The following is an 18,477-nucleotide window of genomic DNA, read 5'->3' as shown; positions in this document are numbered from 1 at the left end:
CCCATTCCCTTAAATATATATTTCATCCCCACTTTTTGTGAAAATGAAAAAAGTTCAGATATCCCTCCTTTAAAAATTTTTTTTTAATACAACATGCAGTCATGATTCCTTGCTGAAGGACAACAACAAAAACGAGGACAAAATTGCTTGATCTTGTTGAAGGGATTTGTGTTTTTCGAGCTCCAGTTCAGCACACTTCAACATTTACACATTTATATTGTTTTTTGCAGTTTCCCAGTTTAATTCCATGATGATGTGCGGTACCCACGACCTGCGTCCCAGATACTTCAGCACAGTTGGCCAAGTTTTAATGGCCAGCTACCTTATTTTGGTCTTTTCTAAAACTATCATCAAAGCCAGTCAAAAATGATGGGATGGAATTATTTTATTTGAAACTGGCAAGGTATCCGTGCTATTCTTGGGAGGGTTGGACCTTGAACTTGGTTTGCACGTGAGGGACAACCGGTTTATGAACAACTTGGAATTAAAAAAAGACTACAAATGCCGAATCCAGGAATGTCACGGGTGAAATTACTCACATATTTCTCATTCTGCTTTAAACTCAAGCTCTCTATATTTTCAATCAAACAGCAACATAATACGACTCCATTAATTTCACAAAATACTGTGTTACGAAGGCGATCGCCATTCTGACTTTGTATCCGGATTGAGAGAATCTTCGTACAGATCAAAACTCAAAATCGTCATTGTATTGAGGTATTTATAAAAGCTCCCATCCACGTGAGAACACCGGCTGGGACCCCATAATGTTCCACAGAGGGTTTGGTGTGGCTATCCCTAAAACTGAGGTAGTAGTTCTGGGACAGACAGACAGACAGACAGACAGACAGACACTCCTGCGTTGTAACATAGATAATTATCGGAGACTTTAAGACATGATGTTTTGAAGCAAGAAGCATTATTTTAATATACCACATGTACAAATGTGAATCCCTTTGCTTTATATTCTGGGACGTTTCATTTTGACAGTACAGCCTCGTGAGTGTCCCAAAATCTGAAGCCTCGGCCTACCTCCAGATGTGCTTCTCTCTTCTTCATTTATGAGACATCATACGGACTCAAATTAGCTCGTTTTATGAGACTGTGGCTGAAAAACCTTCTTCAGCATTGAGAGCTGGAGCAAAAACGAGACACAATATGACACCTTATCAAGTTGTGCATTGATTCAGAAGAAACTTGTTCGATAAGTTGGGTGTGTTTCTGTGAAATTTTGGTGAAGATCCAAATTTGTATTCAGACGAGAATTTTTTTCAGAAATTTGATTAAATTATTCTGGAACAGCCAAAGAGCAGTTTGACCTCTCCGCATAGATCCCAATGTGAGCCAATGGAAAAAGCCAAGAATTCACAAGGTTTCGGAAATGCGATGATAATCGAAAACCTATACGCCAAGAAAACCTATAAAAAACCAAGACGCCAAGGTGAACAACGAATAGCCAACATCTTGTGAAAAAAGCCAAGGAGTGGTCCCTGCAAAAGAGTTGTACTGTTCCGATTTACTCTTGCAGATGAGGCAAACTCAAAATTGTCAAGACAAGACAACACAACATAAAAAACATCTTTCGCAACACACAGGTCATCGGCAAAAGGTGAAGAGGAACAATTTTAGAATTACTTGAAAAAGACAACCCAGATTAGGAGGGGTGGAGAAGAGCCAATAAGGGTTCAATGAAAAAGTGTGCACAAGATGCCTGAGTGGACAGCCCTGATGGATGCATCTCTGAAAGGGGAAGGGAGGACACAGGCTATTATTTACTTTTCACAGGCACGATGCATTTATTTGTATATTTTTTTTATACTTTTTTGCAAGAAAAATTAAATTTTCTGCAAATCCTGCTTGGTATGAGTTCCATATGAGAAGGAGTGATACACACTGTGAAATGATTTTTTTCCTGATTTAGGAATGGCAACCCAAAACGAAGAGAAGCAGTTTGACCAATGGTAGTTAAGTCTCTCCAAAAATATAGGATCATAAACTGATCTTTCAGGAATGCGAAACGTTTGGGCATTTACAATGAATCGAGAGATGACTTTTTGATGCATTTTTATTTAGATGCATTGTGAGCACTTTAAACATGATTTTATCGTCGGTGTTAAGCAATGACACAGGCTGTCAATTTGAATCTGCTGCAAATCCCCTTCCTTGGGACGAGACACAAGACGACTACCCTCAAGGTTGGGGAAATTAACCTTGAACTCTGCTGAAAAAAAAATAACTCAATAATTGCAGGTCCCAGAATATCCCAGATTCCTTTCCATAATCCACAATAATTTCCAGATTCTTGTTGACAGTTCAGTGTGTCTGCTTGAAAAGAACATCAAACCAGATGTAATGTTCGTTGCATACAATATTGTTGGCATAATGTATGAATTTGGTATTTTATGGAGATCCACCACTTTCAAAGATTTAAAGAGAAAACCTGTTTGTATAATTTTTGCTAAACCAGTCTGAAGGCGTTTTAAAATGTACATCCTGTAAAAGTTTGACATTAACAGTCCAAGATGCACTTTTACAGAAATGAAAGGATCACCTCAATGCAAATCTAACCCTTGATACTCTCCAAAATAGAAATGTCTTTTTCTGATTTCCAAATTATAAAATGGGTAAATTTGCAAGGAAAGGTCAAAATCTTCTGAATCAGTTTTGCCATGTCCGAACTGTCACCAGGTTACATCTCGAGATGATTCAACTCAAACGACAAATAATTTTCAATTTCACACTGCACATGAAAAGGTGGAAACTCCGTATTTGCTTTGAAATCTTGTCCCAAACCCATCGCTTTCTGTAACCCAACCTCAGCTAGTTGCACCCAGCTGTCCCTGGACTGTCCTTTTTCTCCTGACAAGGTGGAGAGCTTGCTGTCAAACCTAGACTCGTATTCTGCAACCTGTCCAGACTGCATCAGCCCACGTTTCGTAAAAACCTGCTCTGCTGCTCTTGCTCACCCTCACTCTGTTCTGTTCACCCTCTTATTTATTCATGGTCATCTGCCATCTGCTTGGAAAATGAGCAAACATTACCGCTCTGCAGAAAAAAAAGGTGCAAAAACAGATCCTTGCAACGACAGACCAATCACCCTTCTCCCTATCATCAACAATGTTATGGAATCCATCATCACTTCCGACATTAAATCTTTCCTCTTCTCCAATGGACTGATTTCCACGAATCAATTTCTATTCAGACCACATCACTCTTCCCTGGATATACTGCTTCTGCTCTCCCAACAATGGATGGAGATCCTCAATGTCAGACATGAAACCAGAGCCATCTCCCTCGACATATCACGTGCTTCCGATGGGGTCTGGCACCCTGCCCGGCTCACCAAACTCTCTTCCTGTGGTTTCCACGGCCATCTCCACTCATGGCTCGAAAGACTTCCTCTCCTGTCACAGCCAATGTGTGGCCCGAAATGGAGTTCTCTCATGACCTCTTCCTGTCAAGGCTGGAGTTCCTCAAGGCAGCGTTCTGGGTCCTGTTCTTTTTCTCGTTTTCATCAATGATCTCTCTGACTCCAGAAAACCCTTTTTATCTCTTTGCAGATTTGTGATGACTCGACCCTCTGCCGTACCATCTGTTATCTCTCAGATCAGCAAGCAGCAGCCTCTTCACAATCTGCAGATCTGGATCAAATCACCAGGTGGTCCAACATGTGGAACACATCTTTCAATCCTGACAAATCTCACACTCTCACAATGTCTCTCCAAAATGACCATCTGCAAACCCCCCTCCCCCACCCCCCTCCCCCACCCCCTTCTCCCATCTGCTTTCTCAACAATCTTCTAATTACTTTCATTCAAGCTTCTGAGTCTCACTATCTGCCATGATCTTTCATGGGAAAGCCACATTTCCAAGCTGGCCTCCAAAGCCAATCGCCGACTGAGCGTCCTCAATCGTTCAAAGTCCATCCTTGACACACCTGAGCTCCTGACTGCATCCAAAGCTTTCATCTGCAGCCTGATGGAGTACTGCAATCCCCTATGGGTTGTGCTCCTGCCTCTCACCTTTCCCGGATACACGCTGTAGAAACCAAGGCACGTTGGATCATTGGTATCTCCCACGATGAGGCTGTCTTTCGGGCTCTCACTGTGTCACTGCAGTGACACATTGGGGGTCTTTGTCTTCCACAATCTCCTCCTGCTTTGTCTGCGATCTGTCCCCCCCCCCCCATTTTCCTCAAGGTCCCCCAGGAACTCCCTTCTTTAAAAACTCTCAATATTAAGAATCACCTTCACTTCAAATTCTCTGCTTTCCATCCTGAAAGTCCCTGCCGTTTCAGGACCTGAAAGTTCCTGTAATGTCCATCTTCTTTAAACTGTGAATCCCACCCCCTCCCTCTCCCAGAGATCGCATGTCTCTGTTCCCCACCATTTTGTCCTTCCCTCTCCCACCCCTCTTGTCTCCTGCGCCCTTTGTTGTACATTCTGTGTGTTACCTTTCATACGAGACTCGACATTGTACACAAAAAAACAAGTATGCCGAGTCGATTTGTCCTTGGTGTGTGTGGTAATACAAACTCAGGTTTCCTGCTACACCAATGCCTGAAACACCCCAAGTATGCTTGAAAATGTACAAGGTTTGTCCAAAATACCTGAGTGTGGATCGGGCTCACAAAATGTTTGCTTTTGTGTTCAAAGCATCTTGCAGAGCACTGTTGTAAAACAAAAGTGATGGTGAGATATTGTGGTTATCTTCCACAATTGAGAGGATGATCACATGAAAGAAATGGACGTTGCTCAAAACGAACACCATCTCTTTCCACCTACCGGCACATGCACACAGACAATTTGAGCGGTGAATGAAACATCCGTTGCTATTTCCTGGCAGTTATGCAAGAACACCTGTAAATAATTATTATCATCACATTTCCACAAATCAGATGAACCACCATCTACATGTGGTGGAGAGAAAGTATACCATCTACTCCTCCGAGAGGATTTGATAGAGGATGGTAAAACTTTCAGGGTAACCCCACCCCTTCACCATCCCCCAGCAACCATCACCCCCAACAACACCCAACTCCACCTCTCTGCCTTAGCACCACAACCCCCTCCATGCGGGCCAGACATTGACACAAATTGTGTCTGGGCAAAGTATCAAACAGGACAATCCCAGAACATACAAGACAACTCGTCAGCCGGTGACAGTTAAGCAAAGCATGTCACCCATTTTATCTGTCCTGTCGAGCGAAAAGGGGTATTTCTGCTTGATTTAATACATAAACTGATTTATCACTGAACAAAAGCGATCTCTAAGCAATCTCAACCGGCTATGGATGACTCTCCTCCGGCTCCCTGCATGGAATGCAAGACTTCTTTGGGGAATCGCGACGATTGTGTGCAATGCTCGATTTGTTCAATGCTCGGAGCTGGTGGTCAAGAACTTCTGCTACGGGCCGAAGCACTACCACGGATCGCACGACCGCAAGGATCGGTTCATGAAGGTCGTGTTTCGCGACTCCACGGCGCACGAGATGTTCCTGACGGGGGCGAGCTCGCTCATGGCCAGAGATGCGGAGGTCAAAAACGGCAAGTTCCGCGCGTTCGTCCGACCCGACCAGACGGCGAAGCAGAGGAAGGTCAACCGTGATCTGCGCACCGAGTTGAAGGCCAGGAAAGATGCCAGAGAGCTCGACATCTACATTCGTCGCGGTGAAATTATGTCCCGACGTGGGGGCGGCTCGGGAAACTCGGCGGGCCTGAGCATGTAATTCCGTTTTACCTTACTCACTTTCGTAGTATTTTGCAAAAAGAGCACGATTTGCTGTTTCTGACGACAAAAAATCCTGAAAATGTTTTTTTAATCACTGAATCATGGTTAAATAAGACGATCCTGAGCGGCTTTTTCAGTCGGTTTTCGATTGACTTTGTTGTGTATCGTTGTGACAGGAGTCAGGAGGAGGGCAGGGAACGACATGGTGGAGGTGTTATAGTTTTAATTCCAAAGAAGTATACAAATATTGAGGTAAAAGTTGAAAAATCCAAATTTTTCGAATCCTTTTGGTGTACAATTTCTCGATCATACGGCGACAAAAAAGTTAATTTTTGGTGTTTACTTTAGATATCCTTTTTTCCACAGAACGATTCGATTAATGCTGTGATCAATCATATCCACACTAATTATGATCCTTTTTCCTCGTTTGTGCTTTGTGGTGACTTTAATTTACCAGGTTTAAAGTGGGATGGAATCTCAGTAGGAAACAAAAATGAGGAAATGTTAGTGAGGCTATGTTTGAGATAGGCTTGACTCAGGATGTTCATATTCCAACACATGTATCTGGAAATATTCTGGATTTAATTTTTGTGAAGAACTTATTTCTTATGCAGCAGTGTGAAGTGGAACAGTTTCATGATATCTCTGATCATTTTGCAATTTTTTTTTAAATTGCGTTTCAAAGTAAAAAGCGATCTATTAGTCGGAATGACATACCTGACTTTAAAAATGCTAATTATGCGGAAATTTCTCGTGAATTATGCCTTTTTGACTGGACAGCAGCCTTTTCTTTCTGTGTGAATGTAGATCAAATGTGGGAAATTCTGCACAATTATTTGATTTTCCTCGTCCTAAAATGGGTCCCGTTCGTCCAAAAAATTGTAATTGATCCTCTGAAACCTCCATTGCTTACGAGAGACAACGGAGCACTCATCTTAGGTATAAAAAATCGGGAAAAGATAAGCACAAACTGGAATGGAAGGCAGCATCTAGGCATGCGAGATTTTTGAAACGAAAAGATATTTTTATGCAACAAAATGGAGTTCTTCAATCGGAACAAATTCACAAATTCTGGAGTTATATAAAGTCAAGGTTAAGTAACAGATCGGTTATTCTGCCTATGGTCGGTGCGGACGGAAATATAGTGGTAGATTAGGCCAAAAAAAAAATGTTGCATTGGCGTAACGGGTCACTGAAAAATAGGGTAGGTCGGTCGGGATTTTTTTTTTTTTTTTCCTAATAAATCCCTCCCAAAATCTCCCCCGGCTCGAGTACCACCCTTTTTGTCAGCGGGTTCTGTCCGAAACACTTCCGGGTTTTTGCGATCGCGATCGCAATCAACAAGATACTTGAAAACGATAGCAAAACAACAAAAATAGCAATAAAATAGGGTCGGCAAAATTTTTCGATAGCAAAAAAAACAAAAAAAAAAACGTAGGGTCGGCGGAATTTTTAGGGTCGGGCGGGTTACGCCAATGCAACATTTTTTTTTTTTTTTGGCCTTACTGTGAAAAAGCGAAAATATTTAACAGTTTTTTTGTTTTGGTTTTCACTGAAGATGATGGTAAACTGGTAAATATGATCAACCCTGATCATATTAGAGCTCCTCCTTTGCCTGTGTGTGATAGGCTGAATGTTTTTGAACATATTAAAGCTCTTTCGGCTAAATTTTCATCTGGCCCAGATTCTCTTCCTCAGAATTTCTTGGTTAAATTAGCACTTGAGTTGTCGGAGCCTTTGTCGAGAATTTACTCGTCTATTCACTCTGGCATTTTCCCTTCTAAGTGGAAAATAGCGAAAGTGGTTCCTTTGCATAAGAAAGGCATCATTTCAGTAGTGGAAAACTATCGTCCTATCAGTTTATTGAATGTTGCTTGTTAGCCTTTAGAATAGATTATTCGTCAGTATATTTTAACACGTTTGAAACAGAATAGTGTCATTGGGGAGTGCCAACAAGGTTTCTGACCTAAGCATTCTGCAATAGCGCAGCTCATCTCCTGTTTGGATGACTGTACTAAGATTGTCGATCAAAACAATACTGTGGATGTTATTTATTTGGACATAGCAAAAGCTTTTGATTCAGTGAGTAATACAAAACTCATTCAAAAAATGACTGCCTATGGTTTTAATGTGAAAATTATCAGTTGCGTTAGAAATTATTTGCTTAACAGATCTCAATTTGTACAAGTTGAAGACGTTATTTCTGAGAATCGTCCGCTTCGCTCTGGGGTTGTACAAGGCTCTTTAATTGGCCCAGTCCTTTTTTAATCTATATCAATGACATTGTGAACTATGTGAAAACAGCCTCTTTAAAGTTTTATGCGGACGACGCAAAAATATATATATATATTTCATGTCCAAGAAACGAGCAAAATGTTAAACTTAAAGAAGATTTGAAACAAATAATGAGTTGGGCAGACAATGTGCAATTGAGAATCGCAGTAAATAAGTGCTTCGTTCTTCAAATCGGTCATGGAAATGCGAAGACGCAGTATGAAGTCCAAGATTTTCCAGTTCCCTCGGTTAAATGTATGCGTGATTTGGGCATAATTGTTTCGGACGATCTTAAATTTAGTGCCCACTGCAAAATGATAGCACAAAAGGCATTCATCATGGCTGCTTTTATTTTAAAGTGTTCCGTTGTAGAGATAGAAACTTTCTGGTGAAAATGTTCATCACCTTCGTTCGGTCACTTTTGGAGTATGCTTCAGAAGTGTGGAATCCATGCTTAATGAAAGATATTGATTTAATTGAGCATGTTCAGCGATCCTTCACGCGTAGAATTCCAGGAATGGCTGGATTATCTTATCCAGCTCGTTTGAAATACTGAACTTGGAATCCTTGGAACATAGAAGAGTTGTAAGGGACCTCGTTTTTGTGTATAAAATCCTGTTTGGTTGAGTTTCTTTATCATTTTCAGGTTATTTTGAATGGCTTCCAGGTCAGGTCAACGGAAAAAATCATGAATATTGCTTGAAATGGATTAGAGTGAATAAAGAAATTCGAAAAATTTTTTTTTTGCAGTTTGAACCATTCAAATTTGGAATGCTTTACCCTCACAAGTTTTTGAAGTCCGTTCAGTGTCAACTTTTCGACAGCGAATACCAGTTCGAGACTTCTCACAATTTTTTCGGGGCACGGCCCTGGCCTTGATACCCTAAATTACAGTAAATTATTTTTATTAGGGTACCCTGTCATTCTGACAGGGAACCCTATTGTTATTCTGTTTATTTCTTATTTCTTATTTTTCTTTTTCCGCCGGCAATTTTGCAGGTTCTTTCGCTTTAAAAATCATTTTCTCAGGAACGGTAAGTCCGATCGACACGAAATTTTCACCATAGTATGTATCTTTTTTGATAGCAAACTTAAGTGGTAATTGTGACGTCATAGGTCACGTAGTACGGGCGCCATCTTGAAAAAACCAAAAACTTTGGATGTCTGTATCTCAAACTTTCTTGGGTAAAAATCTTTTCGCTTCATACATTTGAATAAGCTCCTCAAGGGGAACAGGGGTGATTTTTCGTGAGGTCATCGGTCAAGAGGTGTGCCGGTCAAAATTCGTTAGGTACAACGCTGCATAGGAAAAATCTGAAATTTCTTGAGCCTCATCTGCACAATAATTGACTGTAGAAAAAATATATTATGACGTCGCAGGTCACTTGGTTCGGCAGCCATCTTGTTTTTGGAATTTTTTTTTTTAAATCTTCTCCAAAATGGCTAAACAGATTGAGGCGAAACTTTACACACACATTCCCCATGATGTCCTTTATCAAGTTTGTTAATTTCTTATTGATCGGTCATATGGTTTGGCGGCCATCTTGAAATTACCCAAAACCTTCAAACATCTTCTCCAGAACGGCTCGTCAGATCAAGGGGAAACTTCACAAACCTATTGGCCACGAGTAGGGAATATAAGTTTGTTAATTTTTAATTGATAGGTCACATGGTTTGACAGCCATGTTGGATTCATGAAAAATATTAAATAATGTTTTCTCTGGAATCACATAACCTATCGAAGCGAAAATTTGCAACTATCATCCTCCATGATGTCTGCATTCATAGTAAAAATTATGATGTCACAAGTCACAGGGTTTGGCGGCCATCTTGGATAGAAAAAATGACCTTATCCGATTTATACGAAACTTCACACACTTGTTAGGGTCCCCGATGCGAAGCTGAATATAAATTTATGATGTTATTGGTCACATGGTTCGGCAGCCATCTTGGATTGAAAATGAATAAATTTTAAAAATCTTCTTCTCCAGAACGGCAAGACAGATTGAGACGAAACTTTACACATATATTCCCCATGTGGTGCTTTCTCAAGTTTGTTAATTTTTTCTTGATCGGTCACATGGTTTGGCGGCCATCTTGAATTTACCCTAAAACCTTCAAACATCTCCAGAACGGCTGATCTGATCAAGGGGAAACTTCACACACTTATTGCACATGAGTAGGGAATACAAGTTTGTTAATTTCTAATTTATAGGTCACATCGTTTGGCAGCCATGTTGGATTTAAGAAAAATATTAAATAATGTTTTCTCTGGAACCGCTTAACCTCTCGAAGCGAAAATTTGCAAATGCCATCGTCCATCAATTCTGCAAACATGGTAAAAATTATTACGTCACAAGTCACATGGTTTGGCGGCCATGTTGAATTTAAGAAAAATATTAAATAATGTTTTCTCTGGAACCGCTAAACCTATCGAAGCGAAAATTTGCAAATGTCATCCCCCATTATGTCTGCATACATGGTAGAAATTATGACATCACAAGTCACATAGTTGGGTGGCCATCTTGGATAAAAAACGAACCTTTTCCGATAAACACGAAACTTCACAGACATGTTCCACGACACAGTTGAAAACAGAATCTAAATTTTTTTTGTCATCTCATGTATCTCATGTTGTATCATGGGCCAAGGTCTGGGTAGTGCACACGAGTCGTGAATATAACTTTGTTAATTTCTAATTGATAGGTCACATCGTTTGGTAGCCATGTTGGATTTAAGGAAAATATTAAATAATGTTTTCTCTGGAACCGCTTAACCTATCAAAGCGAAAATTTGCAAATGCCATCTTCCATCAATTCTGCATACATGGTAAAAATTATTACGTCACAAGTCACATCGTTTGGCGGCCATGTTGGATTTAAGAAAAATATTAAATAATGTTTTCTCTGGAACGGCTTAACCTATCGAAGCGAAAATTTGAAACTGTCATCCCCCATGATGTCTGCATACATGCTTTAAATTATGACATCACAAGTCACATAGTTGGGCGGCTATCTTGGATAGAAAAACGCACCTTTTCCGATTAACACGAAACTTCATATTCCACGACACAGTTGAAAGCAGAATATAAATTTTTTTGTCATCTCATGTGTCTCATGTTGTATCAAGGGCCGAGATCTGGGTAGTGCACACGAGTGGTAAATATAACTTTGTTAATTTCTAATTGATCGGTCACATGGTTTGGCGGCCATGTTGGATTCAAGAATTATATTAAATATTGTTTTCTCTGGAACCACATAACCTATCGAAGCGAAACTTGGCCAATATAATCTACCCCCATGCCAGCATGCACGTTAAAAATTATGACATCACATGTCACATGGTTTGGCGGCCGTCTTGGATAGAATAACGCACTTTGTCCGATAAAGACGAAACTTCACGAACGTGTTCCACTACACGATTAGAAGCAGAATTTAAATTTATGATGTCATAGATCACATGGTTCGTCTGCCATCTTGGATTGAAAATTAATAAATTTTAAAAATCTTCTTCTCCAGAACAGCCAGACAGATTGAGGCAAAAATTCACACAAACTTTCTGCAAGACATCCTTTCACAAGTTTGTTAATTTCTAATTGATAGGTCACATGGTTTGGCAGCCATGTTGGACTCAATAATTATATTAAGTAGTGTTTTCTCTTGAACCACATAACCTTTCAAAGGAAGACTTGGCTACTATAATCGAGCCCCATGCCTGCACATATGTTAACAAGGACAAATGTGTCCAAGAGCCACGTACTAAAGGTTTTGTCTTCACCAGAAGAAGAACAAGAACTTAAGAAGAAGAAGGAAAAAAAACAACTTCCGATATTTCATCACATGCCTTGACGGAGCCAATAGCGAGACCAGTCATGGACGAGCGTCGTTCATGACAAGAAAATAGTGTATTTACGAAATTACAATACATTAAATGGAATAATCTTTAAATAGTAACGTGAACTTTTCGAAACTTTAAAGCAAATGTCCAAACATATTTAAAAGTTCATGACAGACGCTCTCAAAAGGCACCCTCAATGCGAGGATGTGTACAAGTGTTTAGTATTTAAGGAAATACGGATCCTGTATATGAAATGGTCGAGTCCTAAAGGATCTGTCTTCACCAGAAGAAGAAGAAGAATAAGAAGAAGAAGAAGTAAAAGAAGAAGAAGAAGTAAAAGAAGAAAAAGAAGAAGAAGAACAACAACGCCGAGCTCTCTTAATTTTAATTTAGAAGAGTAAATAATGAAGAAGAAGAGTAATAAAATGAGGAAGAAGAGTTATAAGAAGAAGAAGAAGAGTAAAATGGAGAAGAAGAGTAATAAATGAAGAAGAAGAGAAAAAAATGAAGAAGAGTAAAAAATGAAGAAAAGGAAATAATGAAGAACAAGAGTAAAAAGTAATGAAGAAGAGTAAAAAATGAAGAAAAAGAAGAAGAGTAAAAAATGAAGAAGAAGAGTAAATAATGAAGAAGAAGAAGAGAAAAAATGAAGAAGAGTAAAAAATGAAAAAGAAGAAGAAGAATAGCAAATAATGAAGAAGAGTAAATAATGAAGAAGAAGAGTAAAAAATAACGAAGAAGAGTAAAAAATGAAGAAGGAGAAGAAGAATAAAAAATGAAGAACAAGAGTAAATAATGAAAAAGAAGAATAAGAGTAAAAATGAAGAAGAAGAGTAAAAATTGAAGAAGAGTAAAACAATGAAGAAGAACAGTAAAAAAATGAAGAATAAGAGTAAAAAATGAAGAAGAGTAAATAATGAAGTGCTAAAATAAGACATGCTAAAAATTATGACGTCGTCACATTGTGTGGTGGCCATCTTGGAAAGAAAAACACACCTTTTCCGATTAACACTAAACTTGAGAGACGTGTTCCAACACACGGTTTGAAGCAGAATATAAATTTGTGATGTCATAGGTCACATGGTTTGTCAGCCCTCTTGGATTGAAAATTAATAAAAAAATTTAATCTTCTTCTCCAGAAGAGCCGGACAGATCGAGGCAAAAATTCACGCACACTTTCCCCAAGACATCCTTTCACAAGTTTTTTAATTTCTAATCGATAGGTCACACGGTTTGGCGGCCACGTCGAATTTACCCGAAAACCCTCAAACATCTTCTTCTCCAGAACGGCCGATCAGATCGAGGGGAAACTTCACGTACATATCGCACCCGAGTGGTGAATATAAGTTTGTTAATTTCTAACCGATAGGTCACACGGTTCGGCAGCCACGTCGGATTCAAGAACAACATAAAATATCGTTTTCTCCGGAACCGCTCATCCTATCGTTGCGAAACTTTGCGACCGTCGTTTAAGTCTCACGTCGTATCAAAGGCGTCGTGTACCGGTACCCGGTCATCACTGCCAGCAGTTATAAAGTGGCAGTTCTAGTTTATATTACATTTATATCTCGCATCGGAAATGTTCGTTTGATCTCGGTTTTTTTGTAATTCGAAGCTTTCATTGTTTGTTGTTTTTTTTTTTTTTTTTTTTACTAACATTTTGTATCAGGCCAAAGAATAAGGCATTCTTCTTCTCTTCATAAAATACCTCCCTTCTCAACCGTCAATTGAACGTAAAGCAAAACTGACCAAGCTGCCGTCAACATGTGACCGGCGTTTTATCTTTTTAATACCTCCATCTTCACTTTCGCATCATTGCGATGAAACTGTCGCAGACTTGAAACGATTCGGCTCCATAATTCCCCTGAAAGGGTTTCCATCAATAATTTTGTCTCCAATTGCTTCTTCACAAACCAACATATCAGTTTCAAAATTCTGAGAACCTTCAGAGTTCCTGATAATGGTGGAATCGGTATCAGAATCTGAGCTCGAGATGCACTGTTTCTCCATGTGAAGCAGCCATTTGGATGAAGGTGGCGTGCAGATGTGATGTTACTGTGAAAATTGAAAATCCACACTCTCGTACTTTTTCACACTTTGTGATTGGCAAAAAAGATTCAAATAATTAAAAGTGAGGGAGACGAACTTTCAGGATGATTCATACAGGAATAATATGGTTCCAGTCTGAAAGACTTGGTCACTCATCACATGGGGAGTGGGTGTCTGTAGTTTATGAATTTTTACAAATGGTGTGTAATATTTTGACAAAAAAACTGCACAATGGCTTGTTCTTTTTGTTTTTGTAGAACAATCACGAGGTCGAAATGGACAAATTACCTCCCGGTGGAGCTTGGCATTGAAGAAGTCTTTTTTGAAGAAACATTTGCGAGGTCAAGACTCACCACCCTTAAAATCCAAGTCTATGTCTGGTCCTCGGAACACAAAGCGTAATATGAAATTAATGAAACACAAACCTGTTCTCGAAAGGAGAATACATCACAAGTATAATGTATGCACGATGGATTTTGCAACAACAGGTGACCACAAAAAACCCACAAATGGAGACAACAACCAACGAGAGCATCCCTTCAAATGTTACATTTGTGATGAGGATTTCATTTCTCAAGAGAACTTGAATGGCCATCGGACCACCCATGCAGGAGAACACCCACACAAATGTTCTGTCTGTAGTAAAGGTTTCATTTGTAAATACCTTTTAAAAACACATTTGAGGATCCACACAGGAGAGCGTCCTTTCAAATGCTCCACATGTCATAAATGTTTCTCTCGAAAAGGCAGTTTGAATATCCATCTGAGGATCCATACAGGAGAACGTCCTTACAAATGCTCCAAATGTGATAAATGTTTCTCTCGAATTGGAGGCTTGAATAGCCATAGGACGATCCATTCAGGAGAGCGTCCTTACAAATGCTCCAAATGTGATCAATGTTTCTCTCATAATGTCAGTTTGAAAAGGCATATGAGGATCCATACAGGAGAACGTCCTTACATATGTTTCATATGTGATAAAGGTTTCTCTCAAATCGGCAATTTGAATAACCATATGAGGATCCATACAGGAGAGCGTCCTTACATATGTTCCACATGTGATAAAGGTTTCTCTCGAATCGGCGGCTTGAATAGCCATATGAGAATCCATACAGGAGAGCGTCCTTACAAATGCTCCAAATGTGATCAATCTTTCTCTCATAATGTCAGTTTGAAAAGGCATATGAGGATCCATACAGGAGAGCATCCTCACAAATGCTCCATGTGAAAAGGTTTCTCTCATAAATTCAGTTTGAAAGGGCATATGAGGATCCAAACAGGAGAGCATCCTTACAAATGCTCCACGTGTGAGAAAAGTTTCTCTCAAAATTTCCATTTTGAAAAGCATTTGAGGAAACATACAGAAATACAACAAAAGAAAGGGAAGGTGACACACCAACTGTACATGGGTGATTTAAACTCTTCAGTCCAAATGATAAGAAATTTGTACATCAACTTAAATGAGTAAAGCAGTACTTGGAGGACATCCGAATGGAGTTTGGTCTTGACAGTTGTGCCAAGTGCTCATTTGTACAAGGAAAAACATTAAGAACAGACAACATCTCAATCGATGAAAGCAAAACAATACTGGAACGAGAAAATGAAGTATCCTTCAAATACCTTGGAATAGAAGAAGACCCCAGATACAACACAAAGAAATGTGTAAAATATTCAGCCAAGAATACCGATGCAGAATAAGACATTCTGAAGTCATCCCTCTCTCCAAATGAACTTCAACAAAGTGAAAAACCAACTTGCAGTTCCGATATTCCAATATCGCTGTGCAATTATAAACTGGCTACAACTAGAGATCAACAATTTAGAAACAAAAAGAAGGAAACTTACTGAAGAAGGTGGCATCATCAGCAAAGACAAGACATAAGTTCAATTTTCCACATCGTCAGGATTGTTGCTGAAGATGAGGAATGAAAGGGGGCCTGGAGCCTTGGTGCACTCAGACCTTGACAAAGAGAGGATCCTGTTGATTGGCTTTCAGTGTGGCTTGAGCTTTGTGCTTCGGATCATTGTCCTGCGAAAATGTGAATCTCATACGAGTTGGAGATTCATGGCTGACTCAAGCAGGTTTTCATTCAGCATTCTCCTGTACTTTGCACCGTCCATTGTCCCTTCTATGCTGGCAGTCCCTGCTGATGAAAATAAGCCCCGTAACATGATGCTCTGGCCTGTTGTTGCCTTTGCGGTTGAGGTGGCTGACTTGGGACCTTTGGGTCCTGAGTTTGAGCTCTTTTCACCGTTGAATTAATGCAAGATGTGGTTGACTCAGCCTGTCATCCTTCTGAGGTTGGTGAAATGAGTAACAGCACACTGAAGTCATAACCATTCGGGGCAACCTGTGTCAGAGTGGTGACCTGTCCAAGACTGTACTCCTTGCCAATTAAACTGCCTTCATGGCACGAAAGGAAAGGTGTTGTTATTTTAATATGGTGCTGTCACCACCGTGACTGACAGTGGGGATGGTATTGACTGGGTGATGTGGCTTGTTCGGCTTACGCCAGATGTAACGCTTTGAATTTCGATCAAACAGTTTAAATTTTTGTCTCCTCTCACCACAAAACCTTTCTCCACATGCGTGCTGTATCACGAAGATGGTTTTTTGCAAACTCCAGACGAGCTTTTCGATGTCTTTTTCAGTGATGGCTTTTTTCTTGCCACTTGTCCCTCGATGACATATTTGTGAAGGGAACGCGATGTTGTTGATTGATGAACACTGACCCTGATCTCACACAAGGAGCCTTGCAGATCTATCAAAGACATTGTTGGATATACAGGGAAATCCCAGAACAGTTTACTGCTTGCCTGGCTGCTGAGTTTGGATGAGCGATGGGATTTGGGAAGAATCCGGGTGGTGTGATATGTCTTCCCCTTCTTCAGTATGGATTTCACCGTACTCAAAGGGCGAACAAGTGACCAAATAAGTTGCACTGCAATAGACTCCTTGGATATGTGGAGGAGCTTCATTTTTAAACCAGTGATAACATTCAGGTGAAACAGATTACACTTATTTTGTAACCTTTCAAACAATTAATTTTCCCCAAAAGTGATTTTGGGTTAATTCGGCAAAGGGTCTGAATATTATGCAACTGAAAATCGTCAGATTTTTTTATTTTTTGTGTGCATTGTCGAGGTGCTAACACACAAAATGTCCAAGAATGGGAACAGGAGAGGAGAGGCCAAAAGAGTGGGGAACAGAGATATTAGATCTGTGGAAGGGAGAAGGATGAGGCGGGAAACACAGGTTAAACAAGATGGACGCCACAGGGACTTTCAGGACCTTAAACGACAGGGAAGTTTTGGGGAAAAAGCTGGGAATTTGAAGGACGTGGGTTTGGGGTGGATTTACGGGGGTAGATAATTATCGTGGTTTTGGATGGGGGAAGATAAGAATGTGGTGGTGAACAGTTGTTTTGAAGACCTCGGGAGTTTATTTGAAAGGCGGCAAAAAACACCGGAATGATAGAATGAAGGTGAGCAGCGATTCGTGATTTTGGTAATTTTACTAGAAAGGGATTACTGGCGAACCTTGAGCGCTATGCGCAAATATGGGTAGGGAGGGTGGGGGCGGGGGGGGATGGTGGACATATCACAGACAGAGCGGAGGAGGCAAAACCGGAGAGTCGATGGTAGAAGACAGAAAGACCACCAACATATCTGCGGTGAGGGAGAGAGAGAGAGACCTGTGTGAAAATATATTTTAATTGAACTTTCAATGAGGTAAAATGCTAATTTGCCTTTGCGAATGTATTCAAATTTAATGAATATATACTGAGAAAATCAAGGAGGGAGGTTTGTTCATGGTGTGCACATTCTTTCCGACGAAAAGCCTTTTGCAGACTTCATCTCTGCTCCGTAAGAGCAAACATGCCCTGGCCAAACGGTCACATTCTCTTCACTTCCTCGTCCAGGCTATTTAGAGTGAGGCTCATATCAGGAACCATTCTTCATGCTATGTTTGTGATTTTACCTTTGCAAAAACCCATCTGTACTTACTCAAAGCTTCTTTGTTTCTTTCGTTGATTAATTAGTTTTGTTGGAAATGTTGCTTGTGGAGAAAACCACGTCTTGCGAAAATTGCATATTTTCACGTTTGCAATCTTATGTGAAGCGAGAGTCTGCTTGGAATTCGCAACAGGCGATGTTTCCATGCACGTGTGTGTTCCTTCTGTTTCATTCTTCGATAAACAACCTCAACTGAGATTTTCAAGTATTTTCTGTTTCAAGGTGTTCTAAAACTTCCTCGACAGACCCAAAGACTCAGCCTCATCGCGGGAGATACCAATGATCCTAAATGCCTTGGTTTGGACAGTGTGAAGCTGAAAAAGGTGAGAGGTGGGAACACCATCTCAGAGGGGAGAGCACTACTGCATTATGCTGTGGCCAAAAGCTTTGTATGTGGTCAGAATATCAAGTGTGCCAAAGAAGTACTTTGCACGACGGAGGATGCCCAGACTGACTTTGGAGGCCAGTTTTTAAACGTGGCTTTTGCAGGAAAGGTCACTGCAAATAGTGACTCCCAGAAGCTTGAATGAAAGGACTTCTTCCAGAAGATTGTTGAGAATGTAGGGGGGG

The 18,477-nt window shown here is 40.2% G+C and overlaps 1 protein-coding gene across 5 annotated transcripts in view; it reads left to right on the top strand.

Annotated features, from left to right (window-relative positions):
• The window catches only part of LOC147029140 (uncharacterized), a 62,469-nt gene that overhangs the window by 32,651 nt on the left and 11,341 nt on the right, over window positions 1–18,477 (top strand). For 2 of the 5 annotated variants that reach the window (XM_085876296.1, XM_085876297.1), the window contains one exon: window positions 14,148–17,449. The exons of 2 other annotated variants lie outside the window; for them this stretch is intronic. In XM_085876296.1, coding sequence (XP_085732422.1) covers window positions 14,148–15,118 — 971 coding nt within the window. In that variant the 3' untranslated portion in view covers window positions 15,119–17,449. Of the gene's footprint in view, window positions 1–230; window positions 750–14,147; window positions 17,450–18,477 lie in introns of those variants that run through there. One more of the 5 variants, XM_085876298.1, reaches the window with a different exon arrangement.

This window comes from Eptatretus burgeri, chromosome 4, assembly GCF_056783735.1.
Source record: "Eptatretus burgeri isolate ZD-2024b chromosome 4, Ebu_testis_v1, whole genome shotgun sequence".
Classification (NCBI taxonomy): Eukaryota; Metazoa; Chordata; class Myxini; order Myxiniformes; family Myxinidae; genus Eptatretus; species Eptatretus burgeri.
The sequence above is the reverse complement of the archived record's forward strand: the minus strand, read 5'-3'. Positions and strand labels throughout refer to the sequence as shown.